This window comes from Danio aesculapii, chromosome 3 (assembly GCF_903798145.1).
Source record: "Danio aesculapii chromosome 3, fDanAes4.1, whole genome shotgun sequence".
Lineage (NCBI taxonomy): Eukaryota > Metazoa > Chordata > Actinopteri > Cypriniformes > Danionidae > Danio > Danio aesculapii.
The window spans coordinates 62,319,487-62,339,612 of NC_079437.1; the positions used below are offsets into that span (position 1 = coordinate 62,319,487).

General features: G+C 40.2%; 2 protein-coding genes across 2 annotated transcripts in view; both read left to right on the forward strand.

The window, feature by feature from the left end:
• The window catches only part of LOC130220617 (zinc finger protein 721-like), a 44,337-nt gene extending 41,490 nt beyond the window's left edge, over positions 1–2,847 (forward strand). The window contains exon 13 of the mRNA XM_056452838.1: positions 1,343–2,847. Coding sequence (XP_056308813.1) covers positions 1,343–2,049 — 707 coding nt within the window. The 3' untranslated portion in view covers positions 2,050–2,847. The remainder of the gene's footprint in view (positions 1–1,342) is intronic.
• A 13,775-nt stretch (positions 2,848–16,622) lies between these two features.
• Positions 16,623–19,425, forward strand: zgc:174624 (uncharacterized protein LOC100151757 homolog). Its single transcript, XM_056454413.1, has 2 exons — positions 16,623–17,314; positions 17,487–19,425. The coding sequence occupies exons 1-2, from the start codon at positions 16,768–16,770 to the stop codon at positions 18,062–18,064; spliced, it is 1,125 nt and encodes a 374-aa protein (XP_056310388.1). The 5' UTR covers positions 16,623–16,767; the 3' UTR covers positions 18,065–19,425.
• Positions 19,426–20,126: the final 701 nt, after the last annotated feature.

Sequence of the window (20,126 nt, forward strand, 5' to 3'; positions counted from 1 at the left end):
CTATTCTTAATTTGACCAGTTAACCTTTAATATTGGGTTAATGAGCGTCGGTTGTCCAAATTAACCGAAGAGCATTCCCATCCAAGACATTGATGATAATATTAATGGCTACTTTTGTGCCGTTATGATCTTTTTTCTTGCCCTTTTACAGGTTTAAAAGTCTTAAATTGGTCCATCTCTCCCTGCTGGTGAAAAAGCAGCCTGAGATTTTCATTCATTTTCTTTTCGGCTTGGTACCTTTATTAATCCGGGGTCGCCACAGTTGAATGAACCGGCAACTTATCCAGCACGTTTTTACGCAGCGTATGCCCTTCCAGCCGCAACCCATCTCTGGGAAACATCCACACACACTCTCACTCACAGTCATACACTTCGGACAATTTAGCCTACCCAATTCACCTGTACCGCATGTCTTTGGACTGTGGGGGAAACCGGAGCACCCGGAGGAAACCCACGCAAACGCAGGGAGAACATGCAAACTCCATGCCAATTGAGGCGAGGCTCGAACCAGCGACCTTCTTGCTGTGAGGCAACAGCTACTACCTACTGCGCCACTGCATCGCCCCCCCTGAGATTTTCAATCTATTGCTTTTCCTGCAGCTCCTGGATGTAATGTCGAATGTGAACCACTGAATTTATAGAGGTGGATAAAATAAACAGAAAATTGCCTTTTGAATATTATAAGTCGTATTTTTAAACAGAACAGAATATGAATTATTACATTTTTAAGTATAAATATGTGTTAAATCTTATTAGTTTTTGTTATCATATTTTTATCACCGCTTAAACAGCTATGTTCAATTTCAGTTGAAGTCATTAAAATGCAAGCACTTGTTAATTCAGTGTATTATTTCTTTCAGTTTGTGCTATTCGACAACCTTTTTATCGCAATACTTTTGGCGTAGATTTTTTTTGCTCCATATTAAAGGTGCACATTTCAGGCTTTATGCAGATATGTCTCATGTCTGTGGGTCAAATATTCACAGAGATTCAGCTGTTTATTTTGACGCATTTGCCAGTCAAAAAGTATTCCCTCTCTGCTTTACAAACTTTAGGAAAACATTTTGTTGTAATTATGAGTATATTGAAATAAAGATAGGCCATTTACAGTTTTCAAACCTGTGTCTCCTCAATATGACCAGAATTACTTTTATGGTCAGTTATGTAAGAATCCGCTTATGTGTATACGTGTAATAGACTAAACTAAACATGATCTGATGTATTTTACTCTAATATGCATCAATATTACAGTTTGTGTAGCCAATGTTGTAGTACCTTTTGACTTTTGATGAGCGTTTTTAAGACTTAATGAAAGCTAATGTTTGTTTGTTTTTAATTTCAGACCTAATTGAAGAGAATAAGAATATTAAAGAGGAGAAACATCATGTCAAAATTGAGGAACAAGCTAATTTACAGACTGATGGTACCAAGATAAAGAAAAAGAAAAACAAGAATTGTTTCATCTGCACTCAGTGTGGACAGTGTTGTGAAGGAAAAGCCAACCTTCTGATTCACATGAGGATCCACACTGGAGAGAAACCATTCACATGCACTCAGTGTGGGAAGAGCTTCAGCCGAATAGCACACCTTAATCAACACATGAGGATCCACACTGGAGAGAAACCGTTCACATGCACTCAGTGTGAGAAGAGTTTCAGCAGCTCATCGAACCTTAATATACACATGATGATCCACACTGGAGAGAGACCGTTCATATGCACTCAGTGTGGGAAGAGTTTCACCCACTTATCAAACCTTAATCAACACATGAGGATCCACACTGGAGAGAAACCATTCACCTGCACTCAGTGCGGGAAGGGTTTCATACAGTCATCAAACCTTAATCAACACATGATGATCCACACTGGAGAGAGACCATTCATGTGCACTCAGTGTGGGAAGGGTTTCAGGCAATCATCACACTTTAATCTACACATGAAGAGCCACACTGGTGTGAGAGAGTTCATGTGCTTGGAGTGCGAGAACACTTTTACTACGGCTGGAGAATTGAAACTGCACCAGAGTATTCACACTGGAGAGAAACCTTAGGCATGATCAGTGTCTACAGAGTTTCACTCACTCGGCACAGCTTACAGGAACAAGTGGATATAAAGCTGCACACATGACATAAATACAGCAAACATTTGCTCGTGTGCAAAAGAAGTTTCATGTCTGAAGAATATTTGAAAAGGCTGAGTGACGGTATACTGCTTTCCAACACTACACTGCAGTGGGTGGGGTTGTAAATGCTCCTCGCATTCACAACTAAACACTGATAACGGCTGAGAGAAGAACAGTTTCATAAACATCTGGTAAACAGCACCTCTGCGGCATGTCACATCTTTACAGTGTTTTCTATTTGCTGTGGACAGACACTGAATGATGCAGATTTGTGCAAACTTATAGAAAAGATGTGGTGTGATGAGGTGGGCTTCTGGTCTGGTGTGTGCCCTCCTTTGAGCCTTAGAATCTCTCTGCGAGTGATCGTACAGGTGCGGATACATCTGTACAGCTCTGCTGCTCCACTCTCCAGTGTATTCATGTGGCTAGTGTTGTTGTTTTGGATGATGTTCTCTGTCTGACCCCCTGAATGGGAAACAAATCAATGTAAGGCAGAGCTCCAGAAGACGCCCACTGATTGCATAATTGACAAAGGTAGCTCAGTGGTGTTTAGGAGCCAAAACCTAAGAACATAGTTTCAGCAGAAGTTTGTTCAATATTACATTATCTCAGTTTATTCTTCAGTTTGGTTTGCAGTATACCAAGGCCTTAAGTTTGGAAAGCCTATTAATTTGTCTTGTGTATTTGCTTCTTCTATTAATAAAGTTTCTTTACTTTTAAGTTCAAGATTCCTTCTAGTTTACTACATTTAATGTCCAAATTAAAGTCAGCGAGAACTAAAAGTTAGGGAGACTTATTTTATTTCAGTATGTTGATGTGCTTTCAGCTGAAACCCAGTTCCATGAAGAGACCAACTCCAGACCAACCCCAGATTCCCTCTCCCTAGAAACTTCTCTGAGGTGTCTTCTCTGGGGCCTTCCCGTCAAGCCGAGACACATAGTCCCTCCAGCCTGTCTTGGGTCTTCCCTGAGGCCTTTACCTGGAGCCTCTCTAGATAGATGTCCAGGAGGCATCTGAGACAAGTGTTTGACACCATCTTGTGTCTGGATAACATGTAAGTTAGCGTACGCTCCCTTCATAAATGTTGGTTTCTGTTAGCTTTGCCTTTTTAAAAAAGTTAATACACATTGACCCAGTTTCACAGACAGGGCTTAATATAAGCCAGGAGTAGGCCTTAATCGGTACTAGTTTAAACTGATTCTGATTCTGATTTAAATACCTTAGTAGCTTAAAATAGACTTAAGCTGCGGTCACACCAGAGTTTGTGTGTGCGAAATTCTGTCGTGCAGCGCTGCGAAAAGGGGCGGGATTAAACAAGATGATTAGACATTAATAAAGCGAGCGATTGCTCCATGCTTTAAATTTCTGTCCAGAGAGGTGCTGTTTTGATCCTCGATTGGTCTCACGCAGTCAAGTTATGCGATTTCGCAGGTCAGAGTTCACAAAGCTTGAACTTTGCACCGCAGTGACATGTGAAACTTGACGCATGACCTTGCGTTTCCGGTCTGACGCATTTGCGTGCGTATGAATGGAAGTCTGGGAGGAAAAGCCCAGTGTGACTGCAGCTTTAGTCAGAGACTACTGAGCTCTGGAGTAATTTAAGGAAGCTTTTGCTGTAGGTCTGATGGTGTTCATAAAAACCTGAAATGGACTACAAAACACTGTTGTTGGTTTAAATCTGGGATGTCCAGACTCGGTCCTGGAGGGGCATTGTCATGGAAAGTTTAGCTCCAACCCTAATCAAACACACCTGAACAAGCTAATCAAGCTCTTACTAGGTATACTAGAAACTTCCAGGCAGGTGTGTTGAAGCAAGTTGGAGCTAAAGTCAGCAGGACACCGGCACTCCGGGACCGACTTTGGACACCCCTGGTTTAAATCTTGACACAATGGCAGAGGCAAAAAGAAATTTGGTCAAATTTTGACAAACTATCCAGTTATTGAACATAAACCCCTCACTACTGCTATAGTGAACAAAAGAAAAGGAGAACAATACAACAACTTCAGGTGAGATTTCTTTGTTATTCTCATCATCGCACATTTCTTATATTTATATTTTTAGCCACAATTTATAATGAATGATATTTGCCTTATAGACTCTGTAGAACAACCTAAAACTGGCTTTAAAAACACAGAATGCAGAGATAAGACCACAGTGGTGGACCATCAAATAAAGACAAAACTGATGCAGTGGGTGACTTGTTGTCTAGAATAATACAGAACCAGCAACCTCTGGAAAGGTATCCCAGATGATGATCCCTTGAACAAGCACAAACCTATGTAGGGAAGAAATTGGTTACTTCCTTTGGTACATATTCCACTGTGTCAGTCTTTATTCTTCCTAAAGATCATGTGAGTTTGTGTGCTTTGTGTTTTTCCCCCACAGAACAGAGTGATCTGAACAGGTTGGCAGAGCACTCCTGTGAGTTTGTGCCCTCCGCATCTGCTCCAGCATCTCTGACAAAAGACCACTTTTCAGAATAGAGCAAGCAGGATGACCATCCATGAAAAGTCACCCAGAGAATTTCATGAGCAAAAGATTACATTTATAAAGGAAGAGCATGAAATGAGAATTCAACAGGTTGATTAGGATATGAAGTTGGAATAAAGAGGTATGATACAAAAAAGAGAAAGGAGACAGCTTTGATTACAAAAAAAAAATAATAATAAAAATAGTCATTTACATGTTCACGCAAGTGCGTAGATGCGCTCTAGACCAGGGATACCCAAACTCGTTCCTGGACATCCGGTGTCCTGCAGATTTTAGTTCCAATCCTAATCAAACACACCTGAACAAGCTAATCAAGGTCTGAAGCTGCGGTCAAACCAGAGTTTGTGTGTACGAAGTTCTGTCGTACGACGCTGCGGAAAGGGGCGGGATTAAACAAGATGATTAGACATTAATAAAGCGAGCGATTGCTCCATGTTTTAAATTTCTGTCCAGAGAGGTCCTGTTTTGATCCTCGATTGGTCTCACGCAGTCAAGTGATGCGATTTTGCAGGTCAGAGTTCAACAAGCTTGAACTTTGCACCGCAGCGAACTGCGAAACTTGACGCATGACCCTACGTTTCCGGTCTGACGCATTCGTGTGCGTATGAATGGAAGTCTATGGGAGGAAAAGCCCAGTGTTGACCGCAGCTTTACTAGGTATACTTGAAACATCAAGGCAGGTGTGTTGAGGCAAGTTGGAGCCAAACCCTGCAGGACATCGGACCTCCAAAACGAGATTGGTAACCCTTGCTCTAGACATTGGTGGGGACATGCATCCCTAGAGCGCATGCATTGAGCAGCACAAACTCTGTTTTACGCTTTTAAAAACATGAATAATTTACATAATAATATAAAATAAACATTTAATAATACAAATAACTGTGTCCCAATCTGCAAAAGTTCATTTACATGATGTTCCTGCGGTCAGGCTTTAAAGAGGTATGAATGTAGAGAAATGTAAAGAGATGTGTGATGCAATCTAACTGCTTTATCCTGATTGTTGTTTTGCATAATCATGGAGGTCAAAATTGAAACTGAGTTTTGATTAATCACAGAGCCTTGGTTAATAGTATTATGGTAAACTCTTAGCGAACTTGACTTGCTGCACATGCAGGTTAAGAGTTGACAGAGCATTACTGTATTTTGAAGTCAATAAAACTGTTCGGAAGATCAGATTTTCCAACTCGAGAGATTCGCACAAAACGTGCATTAAGTGTGTCAAACGTGCAAAATGATCAACTTGCGCTGCATCATTCGTGCAAATCACGCCATTTGCGCCACAGGATGCCTGATTATCACCAGACCTGCTCAATAAAGAAAGCAGCTAAATATATCTTAAACTGATGAGACAAAATGTTAACTTTCAGAAAGGTGTGCACAGACATCCCAAGGCACCCGGAAGTTCTGGAAGTCTGCACCACCCTCCTGCCCCCTGCTCTTCAAATACGTCAAGTCCCCCTTTCTCCTCACCTGTCTTAACATCCGTCGCCGAACACTCCCCCTAAACCTCTCCCCCCACCCTGCTCTTCAAATATGTCACGCACCCCTCCCTTCCCACCTGTCTTTACATGCGTTGCCACGCATCCCCCCACCTCTTATGCACCCCCCCCCCCCTTCTCCACCTGCCTTAACATAGGTCGTCGGGGTGTCAGCTTCAACACTTCCCATTCACTTTGAATGGGTGACGTCAGGTGTTGCCGAACTGCATTGTGGATCCAACAGCGCCGCTTCAATGGCGTTGCTCGCTGCAGAAGTTGGGACTTTCTCAACTTTTCAAGCGCCGACGAAAGCAGCCAATCAGATCGCTGTATGCAAATACACCACCTCAGACAGTAACCGATTGCTGACTAATTTCATTGGCCCAACTTCAGACAGGCCCTCAGTCAGGCGTTGACACTGAAGCCCCGTGTGAATGCACCATAAAACTCCCCCTCGCTCCTGCTCTTCAGCTACTTCGCACATCCATCTCCCCACCTGTCTTTACATACGTCGCCACGTACCCCATGCACACCCCTCTCCCCACCTGCCTTAACATAGGTCATCGTTCACACCCACCCCCACCGAACTCCCACTCTTTAAATACTTTGCGCACCTTTCTTTCCCGACCTGTCTTTACATATGCCCCCCACCAAATCCCGCCTCCCCCCAGCATCCCCTCACACAGAGCACTTCAAACAAGTCCTCAGACATCTCCCACAAATGCAATCAGGCATTAGATCTAGAGGGCATTTCCTTTTCCACACAGGGCCAAGGCAGGTTTGGATGTTTTGTCCTTAATAAATGAGATTATTTTAAAACTGCGTTTTGTTTTAACTCTGGTTTTCTTAGTGTTTTTGACTGTTTGCTGCCATCTAGTGTCTGAATAATGCGCAGGTTAGTGTAAAAAGGTTTTCTTGTTTGTAAATATTCATTCATTTAAAATTTTGTTAATAAATATGATTAAAAATATATTTGCTTTTTATGTAAAGCTTCTGTTTTGTAATAACAAAACCATAAAAGAATAATTAATCTTCTGAACACAAATGTTTCTCTCTTTTGTCGAGAGAATGATTGACAAACAGGCAGCCAATCGTGAACACCTGAACGCCTACGGGCAGCCAATCAGCTATTCTCTGATCAGCGTGCAGGCAAATCTCCCGCCCCCGGCGCTCAGTCTGAGGCGGAGAGCGGAGAGTGCAGAGCTTTGCTGTTTGCTGTTGAATTCCTTTAACTCCACTTCTGTTTCGGGTGTTGTGCGTCTATTCAAAGTAAGTGTATTATATCTGACCTTTGTAGCGTTCGCAGATTTGCTGCAATTATCTTGCGGGTTGAACTGCTTTAACATATGTGCTCAATGCTAATATACTCTCTTGTTTTTAGCTCGATGCTACGCTGTAAACACTTGTGTAATGCGTTACTCACGGGTTATCTGGGCACCTTTCATTTGTGTCTCCATCTCATTCATTCACTCTGTAAACACTGGAATATTCCCATCAGGCTCCAGTGAAGAGTTTATTGAAGGACAGCGAGAACATGAGTGATCCAGAACCCTGCAGAATTAAACATGAAGACACTGAACAACAAATAGGTTGGTGTTTATTCCTGATTCTTCATTAATAAGCCTGAAGAACAATAATGATTGTAATGTATGTATAGCTTTAAGAACTATGTATGACATTGAGAGGTAAGGGGTTAATGCGACCCGTGATGCTTTGCGAGTTCTTCACATGCTTTCAGCAGAATAAAGGTGATCCTGTTGCTCTGTAAAGTCAAGTGTGTTCATTAAAATATTACATGGTGTCAGAAGTGCTTGACGAGCACATAGCCTCGGAAGAATGGCTAAATTTAATCCTCCGGAGTGTTTTCCATTTGATCGTCCAAATGAATGGGTTGACTGGAAACAACGTTTTCAGCGTTTTCGGAGTGCTACCAAACTGGATAAAGAAGATGGAGAAGTTCAGGTTAGTTCGTTAATCTACGCCATGGGAAATGAAGCTGAACACATATTTAAATCATTCATCTTTAATGAGGAAGATGACAAGAAGAAATTTGACGTTGTGTTAGGAAAATACGACGATTATTTCTTTCCTAAGAGAAACGTGATTCACGAACGAGCCTGCTTTTACCAAAGAATACAGCGTCCCGGGGAAAAGGCGGAAACCTTTATTAGAACTCTCTATGATTTATCAGAACACTGTGCGTTTGGGGAACACAGAGAAGAACACATCCGAGATCGGATAGTTGTGGGCATACTTGATAAAGAACTGTCGCGCAGATTACAGTTAATGTCAGATCTCACGTTAGCTCAAACTATACAAAGTGTGCGCCAGTCTGAAGAGGTTGCGCTTCAAGTTCACCAGCAGGGGGAGGCGTGCGCAGCAGTTCAAGAGGTGGCGCAGAGGAAAACAGCAGCAGACAGAACAGAAAGTAAATGGACACCTAAAAGAAAAGGCAAAGAGCATGGAGAATCAAAATGTGGACGATGTGGAAAAATCAAACACAAACAAAAAGAAAATTGCCCAGCAATAAGATCGGCATGCAATAAATGTAAAAAAGTGGGTCACTGGGAAAGGATGTGTCACAGCAAATCAGTCAGAGAAGTGACAGAGACTGTTGCACAAACACAATATTTCCTGGGTGCTGTTACAAATTCACAAAGAAATGATGAGCAATGGTCAGTGCAAATTTCCATAGGAAAGACACCAGTTAAATTTAAAATTGATACTGGTGCAGATGCAAACATCATGTGTGAAGAAACATTTAACATGCTTGATCCCAGAAGAATTCTGGAGCAGTCAAATGTTACATTGTGCAGTCCTGGAGGTCAACTAGAGTGCATGGGGAAATTTCAAGTCAGTACTACATATAAGGAAAATGTGTATACATTCCCTGTATATGTCATCCATGGACAAAATGTGAACAATCTGCTAAGCCGATCGACTGCATCCTCAATGGGGCCAGTGAAACGCATTGAGGAAATAAACAATGCATTCGGAGAGCATGGAACCCTTAAAACAGAACCTGTTAAGATCCAGCTTAAGGAAAATGCTCAACCATATGCAGTACACACAGCACGCAGAGTTCCATTGCCTCTTATACAAAAAGTAAAAGAAGAGTTGCAGCGCATGGAAGGAAATGGGGTCATAGAGCCAGTGACAGACCCTACAGACTGGTGTGCACCCATGGTGCCAGTACCAAAACCGAATGGAAAGGTACGAATTTGTGTGGATTTAAAAAAGTTGAATGAGGCTGTAAAAAGAGAAAGATATGTTCTTCCAACCACAGAAGAGATAATTGCAAAGCTAAGTGGTGCTACAGTCTTCTCGTCTTTGGATGCTGCCTCTGGTTTTTGGCAGATACCTTTACACCCGGAAAGCAGCAGATTGACCACATTCATAACACCGTTCGGAAGGTACTCATTTAAACGTCTTCCTTTTGGCATCACAAGTGCACCAGAAATATTTCAGCGTAAAATGGCAGAAACTCTCTGGGGCCTTGAAGGTGTATCTGTTTATATGGATGACATACTGGTGTATGGAGACACTATGGAACAACATGACCAACGGCTTACCAAGGTATTGGAGAGAATTGAATCTGCAGGGTTAAAGTTAAACCGTGAAAAGTGTCTGCTGAGACAACAACAACTCCACTTCCTTGGTCATTTGATTGACAAATCAGGTGTGAGGCCCGATCCTGAAAAGGTTAGAGCAATCCGTGAGCTCTCAGCTCCACGGAATGTGCAGGAGCTAAAACGGGTACTTGGAATGTTTAATTATCTAGGCAAGTACATCCCAAATTTGTCAACAGAGGGCAAACCACTATACGAACTTTTAAGGTCAACATCAGCATGGACTTGGGCTTATCCTCAGGAAGCCGCATTTCAGCGCATAAAAGACGTTCTTTCCACTTCTCCAGTTTTGACATTCTACAACGTGTCTTTACCCACCGCTGTTTCAGCTGATGCTAGCAGTTATGGCATAGGGGGTGTGTTACTGCAGCTGCATGGTGAAGACTGGAAGCCAGTGGCCTATTGTTCACGTAGTTTGTCTGGGGCTGAGACCAGATACGCCCAAATTGAGAAAGAATGTCTGGCGAGCGTCTGGACTTGTGAAAAATTTGAAAAATATCTGATTGGCCTTGAAAACTTCAAATTAGTGACAGACCACAAACCGTTAGTACCTCTAATGAATAAGAAAGACTTGGACAATGTTCCTCTGCGATGTCAAAGACTACTTATGAGGCTAATGAGATTCAAACTGACTGCTGAGTATGCTCCAGGAAAGACTTTGTTGGTGGCTGATACCCTATCACGGAGCCCGATTGCATGCAATGGAAAAGAGCTTAACACACACTCAGATGTGGATTGTTACATTGCAGCTGTTGCTGAAGGCCTGCCTGCAACCCCTACAAAACTTGAAGCTATTAGGGTTGCTACAGTGGCTGACAATAACTTGCAAATTGTATTGAAATATATCCAGTCAGGATGGCCAAGTTATGTAGACAACATTCCAGTGGCTGTTCGACAGTTTTTCCCTTTCAGGAATGAGCTGTCTGAACACAACGGAATACTGACAAAGGGAACTCGTATGTTGATTCCAGACGTCATGAGAGCAGATATTCTGGATAGAATACATGATGGGCATCAAGGTTTGACAAAGTGTAGAGAGCGTGCCAGTACATCTGTGTGGTGGCCAGGCATTTCAACTGAGATCAAACAAAAGGTTCAGTCCTGTCGGATATGTATGGAGATGAAACATACTCAGAAAAAGGAACCTCTCATCTCAACCCCTCTTCCAGATAGGCCGTGGAAAAGGCTAGCTATTGATCTATGTGAGCATAACAAGCACACTTATCTTATTGTGTCAGATTATTTTTCTCGATTTCTTGAGATCCTCCACATGACAACAATTACCAGTTCTGAATTAGTGCTAAAACTCAAAGCACTATTTGCCAGATTTGGATGCCCTGACGAAGTAGTTTCAGATAATGGTCGTCAATTTGTGAGTGCAGAGTTTCATGAATTTGCAAAAGTATTTGATTTTGTACACATAACGTCTAGTCCACACCACCCTCAAGGAAACGGACATGCAGAGAGAGGAGTCCAGATTGCAAAGAAAATTCTACAACAGAAAGATCCTCTTCTGGCTCTGATGAGCTACAGGGCGACACCTTGCATCTCCACAGGTGTAAGCCCAGCTGAACTTCTTATGGGCAGAAAAATTAAAACAACACTCCCAATGCTTGAGACAAATCTTCAGCCTCAGTGGCCAAATTTAGAGGATGTAAAGAGAAAAGATTTCAAGGAAAAGCAAAAGCAATCTTTCTACTTTAATCGTCACCATGGAGCTAAAACACTACCAGCGCTGAGATCTGGTGATGCTGTGCTCACTAAGTTAGATCATCAAAAGTCCTGGGAGACACCTGCTGTGGTCACAGGTCAGAGTAAAACTCCTCGATCGTTCACTATTGAAACAGATCAGGGGGCAACTCTGAGGCGTAACCGTCGCCACTTGCAACTCATCCCTCCGTCAGCTGGACAAACTCAAACTCTAGTTCAAAAGGATCTAACATATGAACAGCAGCCTGAATCTACGTTGGAAACAACAACAACTTTGTCTCAGTCCCCAAAGAGACAATCTGGACTGATGATGACTAGATCTGGCAGGATAAGCAAACCAGTTGACAGATTAGATTTGTGAAAAAAAAAATAAAAAAAAAAAAAAAAGAAAAAAGTGGAAGAAAGAAGAGAATGTTCAGTAGAGTATAGCTACAATGTTCTTAATTGAGTTTATATTATCTAGTAAAAAAAAAAAAAAAAAAAAAAAAAATGACATTTAATGATTGTTTAATGACATTGAAGATGGCTTAATACCAGTGAGAAATGTTTAAGAAATACTTAAGCTGTTGCTAAAAAAAAAAAAAAGTGGGGGAGATGTAATGTATGTATAGCTTTAAGAACTATGTATGACATTGAGAGGTAAGGGGTTAATGCGACCCGTGATGCTTTGCGAGTTCTTCACATGCTTTCAGCAGAATAAAGGTGATCCTGTGGCTCTGTAAAGTCAAGTGTGTTCATTAAAATATTACAATGATGAACAGCTTTGAACAGTTGATCTGATTTATTGTACAAAAACAAATGATTTTCTATAAAGACAGAGAGAAATAAACACACTTTCTGTTCACAAGGTAAACAATAGGGACTGAAGCTCAGTTGTCTTTTATTCCCATGTTTTGATCAAATGGTCAGTTAAAGGAGGTTTGTTAAACATTTACCCCTCTGGGCTCTGAGGAGAAGTGTCGGTATACCCTGACATCTCTGCTGTTTTCACTTTCTTATGAATATATTAAAGGCAGATGAGACTATGCAATATGCTAGCAACATGTTTGTATGCGTTAGATTAAAATATGGATATGCATGTTTTTTTTTTTACTTTAAAAAACCACAGGAACATTCAGACCCAACTATACTAATATTAACAGTCACTAACAGTGCTACTGCTCGCTTAAATCACAACAGAAATCATCATCATCGTCACAACTTTAATTTTTAAGAAACTACATTACTGTTGTTTAACACAGTAAACATACAGGGGTTGGACAAGGAAACTGAAACGCCTGATTTAAGAACAATTTAATTAATAAGTATGGTGTAGGACAGTGGTTCTCAAACTTTTTTCATCAAGTACCACCTCAGAAAAAATTGTCTCTCCAAGTACCACCATAATGACCAGTATTAAAATACAGTAGCGTAATAGGCCTAATTAAGCAGCTAAAGCTCTGCACAGTTCAAAAACGAGGCAGATTAATTCCTATTATTATGAATATTGATTATTGTCAGCCACTTTGAACATTATAAATAGTTTGAAAATTAACACAAAAAAATAATGTTTAAATTAAAATGTGCTTTTAAAAGTTAATTGAAAATGGCACTGTTCCTAAAAAGTAAAAAGAAAACTGCTGTACTTTAATGTAAAGTATTAACATGGCCTATTCATTAAAACCTGAAATATTCCTTGGACCACGTAAATATAAGCCACATGTCATTATATTCATATAAAACTCTTTTTAATATATATATATTTAAAATAATATATATATATATATCTCTCAAAATTGTCTGCAAATTTCTGGGAATTACCACCACAAAATCAGTAATTTTTATTGCAAAAAATCACAAAGAAAATGTTGAAAAACTAGGGGGTCTGATATTTGCATTGTTTCGCATAAATGTAAACCTATTACATGTTTTAATTACATTATTGAATCAAATGAATAGTATTATTATTTTTAATCCTAATCATTAATAATAAATGAACTACAAATATTTTGACCGCTTCAGCTGTTCACATCAACATCACTTGACTGACAATTTCGGACTGCAGCACCACGCATCTTTAGCATGAGTTGAAAAAAAGACAAGCCTACTCAAAGGAAAAAATTCAGTCATTTTTAAAACTGCAAGGTGATTATAGACATGTATTCACAATTTCACAAATCAGCATGCGAAAAATGAAATTTTCCATTGCTTTCTTGCGCTCACACACACAAAACAGCATTTGACACGCTTGCTGCAGGTGAGCTTTACAGTACACAGCCACATCTCATAGCAAATTAATTTGCAGAAAAATAATAGGCTAAATAACAAAACTGGATTTAATTAACAAATAAGTTAAATAAAATGAATTGTAAAGATTAAACAATTGAAAATGAAAGCAATAAGAACTGAAACCAGCAGCAATGTGCTCGAATAAAACGTGGCAATGCACAATCATTGGTCATTTGAGACTCCTTTATTTATATTTTATTTATATCTGTAATAATAGTCTATTTAAGTTTTATGGTGGCCTACAGCAACGGTATAGCAGTTTTGCATTTCTTACTAGTTTTTATTTCGTTTAGATTTTTTTGTTTTCAGTTTTCAGGGACAGATTTATTTTTTTTATTAGTTTCTATATTTTGAAGTTGCTTATTTTAATTTAGGTTTTATTAGTTTTAGTGCTGGTTTTAGTTTTTTTGTTTGTCTTTTTTGTAAATTAGGATATTTGTTAGGTGGAAGATTCAAAATCATCAGTATAAATATTGTATAATAACTGTTATCTACCACTACCATCTACCCATCCTTAAATTCAAATACAACAGCCCACAAGATGGCGGCCTAAAGTACAATATAGGCTGCTTCTGAGGTTAGACGCACAGTAGTGATGGGAAGTTTGCATCTTTAACGTGAACCGGATCTTTCGTGACAATCTCTCCAAGTTTGGACTCAACATATCAGAAATATGTATTCAGCAATTTCAATTGGTTAAACATAAATTTATTACGTTTTGCAACCCAACTGAAGCATGATCCACTTATTTAAACTCCATTATGACTTTCTGTTATGATATAAACTCTCGTTTAGCCAGATCCTCTCATTTAAGCCCTCAGTTTACCCGCGCTGCACTTCAAGTTTGCTTTAGGCTGTCATGTACTGTTTGTGTTCGGTTCACTGAATCACGCATGCGCAGTATTATCTGATCTCGATGTACTGTTCTAATAACTGAATAACTCACTGTATATTGGTTTATTTCGAGTCAGAGGGCAGTATCAGACATGTTAATAAGTCAGTAGTTTGTGGGTAAGAGTGCTTACTGGAGACGCGAATCATTTCAAATGATTCAGTTTGATTTGGTGAATTAGTTCAACTGGTTCACTTAGAAGATCCGGTCAAAATGAAGAATTCATATGCGATCATTAATACAGAATAAAAGCCATTATTGGGCACAAAAGTGTTAAATTAATACTTTTTAAGTTTCTGCTTAGATCGTACTTAATGCGTCACCGTGCTGCTGTCATGTCCAGACGTTGTTTTTGTCACGGGAGCAAGAGCAAGGATAACTGGAGGAGGACTGGCTTGATCTGGCCAATGGCATCAGGATTACAGACTCCGCTCAAACACCGGGCAGCTAGCTTAACTACATATCTCACTAGCGTGGCGATAGCGTCGCAGTAGCGAAGCTATTTTATCTGTCAAGTAGTGCAGTAGCGTCCACACTAGCTACATTTACCAATCGCGGATCATTATGTCACTGCAACATTCACGGAGCTATGAGGCCGGTCTCTAGTCGATAAAAGTAAATCCATATGATGGCGAGACTGACGATTTCTTCTTCCTGTTTAATGGTGGTCGACAACAAACGTTTTGGTGTGTTACTGGCATCTCTCGCTCTGGTCGGTGACGTCGCTAACACAAGAAATTTGCTTGATGGGAAGATGACTGAGGGATAGGAGGTATTTCTGAAGTACACGCTAAGATGCAATAACGTTAATTCTGATGCTGTGCTCAAAAATACTTGTGAAGTAAGTTCAGCTACGTTTTAAGTAGAGTAGCTAATAGCTTAGCTCACTACATTTTTCAAGTAGCTTGCCCAGCACTGCAAATAGGCAACTGTGTGTGTGTGTGTGGCGTTCTGTCAAACTCAAGTAAGTCTCCGATGTTCTGCTTGACCACATATCAGAAGTAGTTTTCTGCGTGTTTACAGATTTTTTTTTTTGCCATAAATAATCATAGACCTCTTTGTGGTGTTGCTGTGAAATAGTTTGACCACATCGCGTCTTTTGCACGCACAAGTTAGTTTCAATGGAGGCACGTGGCTTGTGTGCATATTGGGAAGGATGCGCTTGCATATTCCAGGTGCTCCCAGTTGAAAACATTTAAACTTTTCACAATGTCGCACCACGAGTCACGTAACAAGAACTTAGCGATCAGCTTCATACTTTGAATGGAATACACACATTTCAGTAGACTAATTACCTCAGACAAACACAGGACTTCCAAACATCCAGAGTTTTTTAATTTTCTCCATAAATAAAACTTGTATCAGAGCTGCAGCAAGGTTTTGTTAATTTGTCATCCTCTGAGAAAACGTTTGATGGCAGAGTAGCAACGACAAAGGAGAGCAACCACAAATCGCAGAGAAAAGGCTAAAGGAAGTAACCCACCTCGCACTTTCCATGCGCTTTTAGATGCGATATGTGACTGGCAGGTCATTACCTGGCTCTGCGATACATCAGCCTTCCTGTATCCAAAGTAATCCCACGTCACAGATGTTGACTGATTTGGGCCTCAAGTCCTCCTGTGCTGAACTCATCATCTCTGTTTATGCAGGCTATTTGTCATTAAGCTCAGTCTCCTGTTCTGTTTAGAAGCACTGCGTTATGATTGGCTCAAATAGCACACTGTGGGAGAAGTATCAGTTGGGACAAAAGCGCGCAAAACAAATGTGCTAATAGGCGATTTAGAGATCGTGCATGTTCAAACCATAATTTAGATTCGATCTCAATTAACCGCACACACCCAACAAATATAGGCCCTTTTCAAATGTGAACTCCGATTAAATCCAAACTAAATATGATCTGATTTATTTTACATTAATGTGCATCAAGTTTGTGTAGCTAATGTTTCCAGTGTCTTTCACTTCAGCTTTTGATGAGTTTCTATGACTTAATAAAAACTGAACTTTTTTATTTCAGACCTAATTGAAGAGAATGAGGAGATTAAAGAGGAGGAACATCATGTCAAAATTGATGAAAATGATTTACAGACTGATGGTATTTTGAAAAGGAGAGACAAGAATCGCTTCACCTGCACTCAGTGTGGAAAGAGTTTGGCTAGACAAAGCAGTCTTAAGATTCACATGATGATCCATACTGGAGAGAAACCATACACATGCACTCAGTGTGAGAAGAGTTTTAGCCGATCATCAGCCCTTAAACGACACATGATAATCCACACTGGAGAAAAACCATTCCCATGCACTCAGTGTGGGAAGAGTTTCAGCTACTCAGCAAACCTTAAACTACACACAAGGATCCACACTGGAGAGAAATTATTCACATGCACTCAGTGTGGGAAGAGGTTCTACCAACTGGCACACTTTAATCTACACATGAGGAGCCACACTGGAGAGAAACCATACACATGCACTCAATGTGGGAAAAGTTTCAGCCACACATCAAACCTTCATAAACACTGGAGGATCCACACTGGAGAGAAACCATACACATGTACTCAGTGTGGGAAGAGTTTCGGCCACCCATCACACCTTAATAAACACTGGAGGATCCACACCGGAGAGAGACCATTCCCATGCACTCAGTGTGGAAAGAGTTTCAGGCGACCATCAGTCCTTAATAAACACATGAAGATCCACACTGGTGCAAGAGAGTATATATGCTTTGATTGTGAGCAGACTTTTCTTATTATTAATAATCTATTATTATTAAATCAAAACTAAACATGATCTGATTTATTTTACATTAATGTGCATCAAAATTACAGTTTGTGTAGCCAATGTTTCCAACTCATAGATGAGTTTCTCTGACTTACTAAAAACTCAACTTATTTTTATTTCAGACCTAATTGAAGAGTATGAGGAGATTAAAGAGGAGGAACATCATGTCAAAATTGAGGAAAAAAGTCATTTACAGACTGATGGTATTTTCAAAAGAAGAAACAAGAATAGTTTCATCTGCACTCAGTGTGGAAAGAGTTTTGGAAGAAAAAGCAGCCTTAAGATTCACATGATGATCCACACTGGAGAGAAACCATTCACATGCACTCAGTGTGGCAAGAATTTTAGGCAATCATCAGACCTTAATCAACACATTAGGATCCACACTAGAGAGAAGCCATTCACATGCACTCAGTGTGGGAGGAGTTTTAGCCACTCATCAAACCTTAATATACACATGATGACCCACACTGGAGATAAACCATTCACATGCACTCATTGCGGAAAGAGTTTCTGCCAATTATCACACTTTAATATACACCTGAGGACCCACACTGGAGAGAGACCCTACACATGCACTCAGTGTGGGAAGAGTTTCAGCTGCTCATCACACCTTAATCAACACATGAAGATCCACACTGGAGAGAAACCATACACAGTTCACACTGTGAAAAGAAATTCAGAGACTTGCGAACCCTAAAAAAACATGAAAGGATTCACACTGTAGAGCAGTGGTGCCCAAACTTTTAAGTATAAAGGGCCAAAAACCACATATTATTGAGAGCTGTGGGCCGAAGGTAAATATACCAAACTATATTACATTAGTTGCCATGGGTAATTTCCTAATTCATAATATTTCAAAATAAGAAGAAACCATTACTTTAAGTCATGCTAACTAATGCAGTATAACTTTTTAAATGATAACTCCTTGCAATAAAACCAAACAGTCACATTTATAACACTGTGGTGAATGCTGAATACACTCCTGCAGAATCTGCCTTTAACACGTGCAACCAAACGTGCCTACTGACAAATTTTGCCAAAAGAGCAAAATGAAAGGAACGAAAGGAAGGATATTATATGCCACAGTTTGAAACGGCTGAGTGACGGTGTACTGTTTTCCAACACTTCGACACCCCTGCATTGCAGTAAGCAGGGTTGTAAATGTGTTGATGTGATGGCGGCTGAGAGAACAGTTTCATAAACCTCTGGTAAACAGCACAACTGCGGCACGTCTCTTCTTTACAGTGTTTCATAATTGCTGAGGACAGACACTGAATGATGCAGATATGTACAAACTCATAGAGAAGATATGAAGTGACGAGGTGGGCTTCTGGTCTGGTGTGTGCTCCTCTCTTAGTCTTTAAAATCTTACTGTAAGGCTAGTGTTGTTATGGATTATGTTCTCTGTCTGTCCATGGCCTCCGGCTGGGAGGTGCTGTATTTTTTTTTTTATCACTGCCACATCACACTCTGCAACAACCCATCCCAGTGAATCCTGAATGTCCATGTCCCATGAATCCAAAAGAACAACATCATCTGCAAATAGCAGAGATGAAATCCTCCGGTCCTCCTTCTTAAAAATAGGAACCACCAGCTCAGTTGCCCTGTCTAGAGGTACTGTATCCTAACTCAACATAGAAGCATGTTAGCCAAGACAGCCCTACAACTTCCAGAGACTTGAGCTACATAGGGTGGATATCATCCACCTCCGCTGCTTTGCCTCTTTTCTGTTTGAAAATATGTAAAAATGCAATTTTATTTGAGCTCATTCTTCAGTTTTTTTTGTCACCTGAGAATTACAGACTTTAAAATGTGGCGACTGACCAATCAGAATCAAGTATTCCAGACAGCCGTGTAATAATCCCAGATAACAACCACAGAAACTAATAGTCACTGATCACATCAATATGCATAACACATTCACATCTGTCAAGCTGCTGTTTTAACCGTTTGGCTCCATCTTGTGTCTGAATAATATGTAGGTTAGCATATGCTCCATTCAGAAATGTTGGTTTCTGTTAGCTTTGTCTTTTTAATAAAGATCTTACACTATACTCAGAGCTCTGTTTATTGTTGAAGTTTTATGTTTTGTGGCAAGTAGCCATGTAATAATCAGTATAAAGTATATCCAGCTCATTGTTTTAGCAGAATAAAGGCCTTCAGTCTTCTACAACAGCTGCTGATAAACCTGTCTGCTTCAGGGCATGTGTCCACTGAAGCGTTTTTTTGCGTTGCAGAAATGTTAGCGCTGTTCTAATAATGCTCACATGTGAGCGCTTCCACTGCCAAAGCTTTAAAAAACACTGAGCACTAAGACTGCATTTACACTCCGAGCCGGCCCGACCTATAAGTGAACTAAGTGTCTGCTTCGAGCCCCGCCACCACTAGGGGGCCCCCACTAACCGCTAGTGGTCTGAGCTGTTTTTTTGTAGCATTTTACAAACTATCTTCATTGACAGTGCTTTAGTACTTAATTTATACATTTTAACTGAAAATAAAAAAGAATGCAAATTCTTGCACAGACACAGCCATGGCCTTTGCTTCATTACCTGCCCCTTTATATGCCTGATTTATTTTGGAAATTGTACAGCAAAAAAGAAACAAAACTGAAAAGAAAAACTGAAGGAAAAAAATGACGATGAGGAGAGATGAGCTCAAAATCATTTTTATCATCGCTTTGAAGTGCTAATGATGATGTTAAAGACCAAATCTAGTAGCACATGTATTGAAAATAGCCAATTACAGATTAATAATCGTCG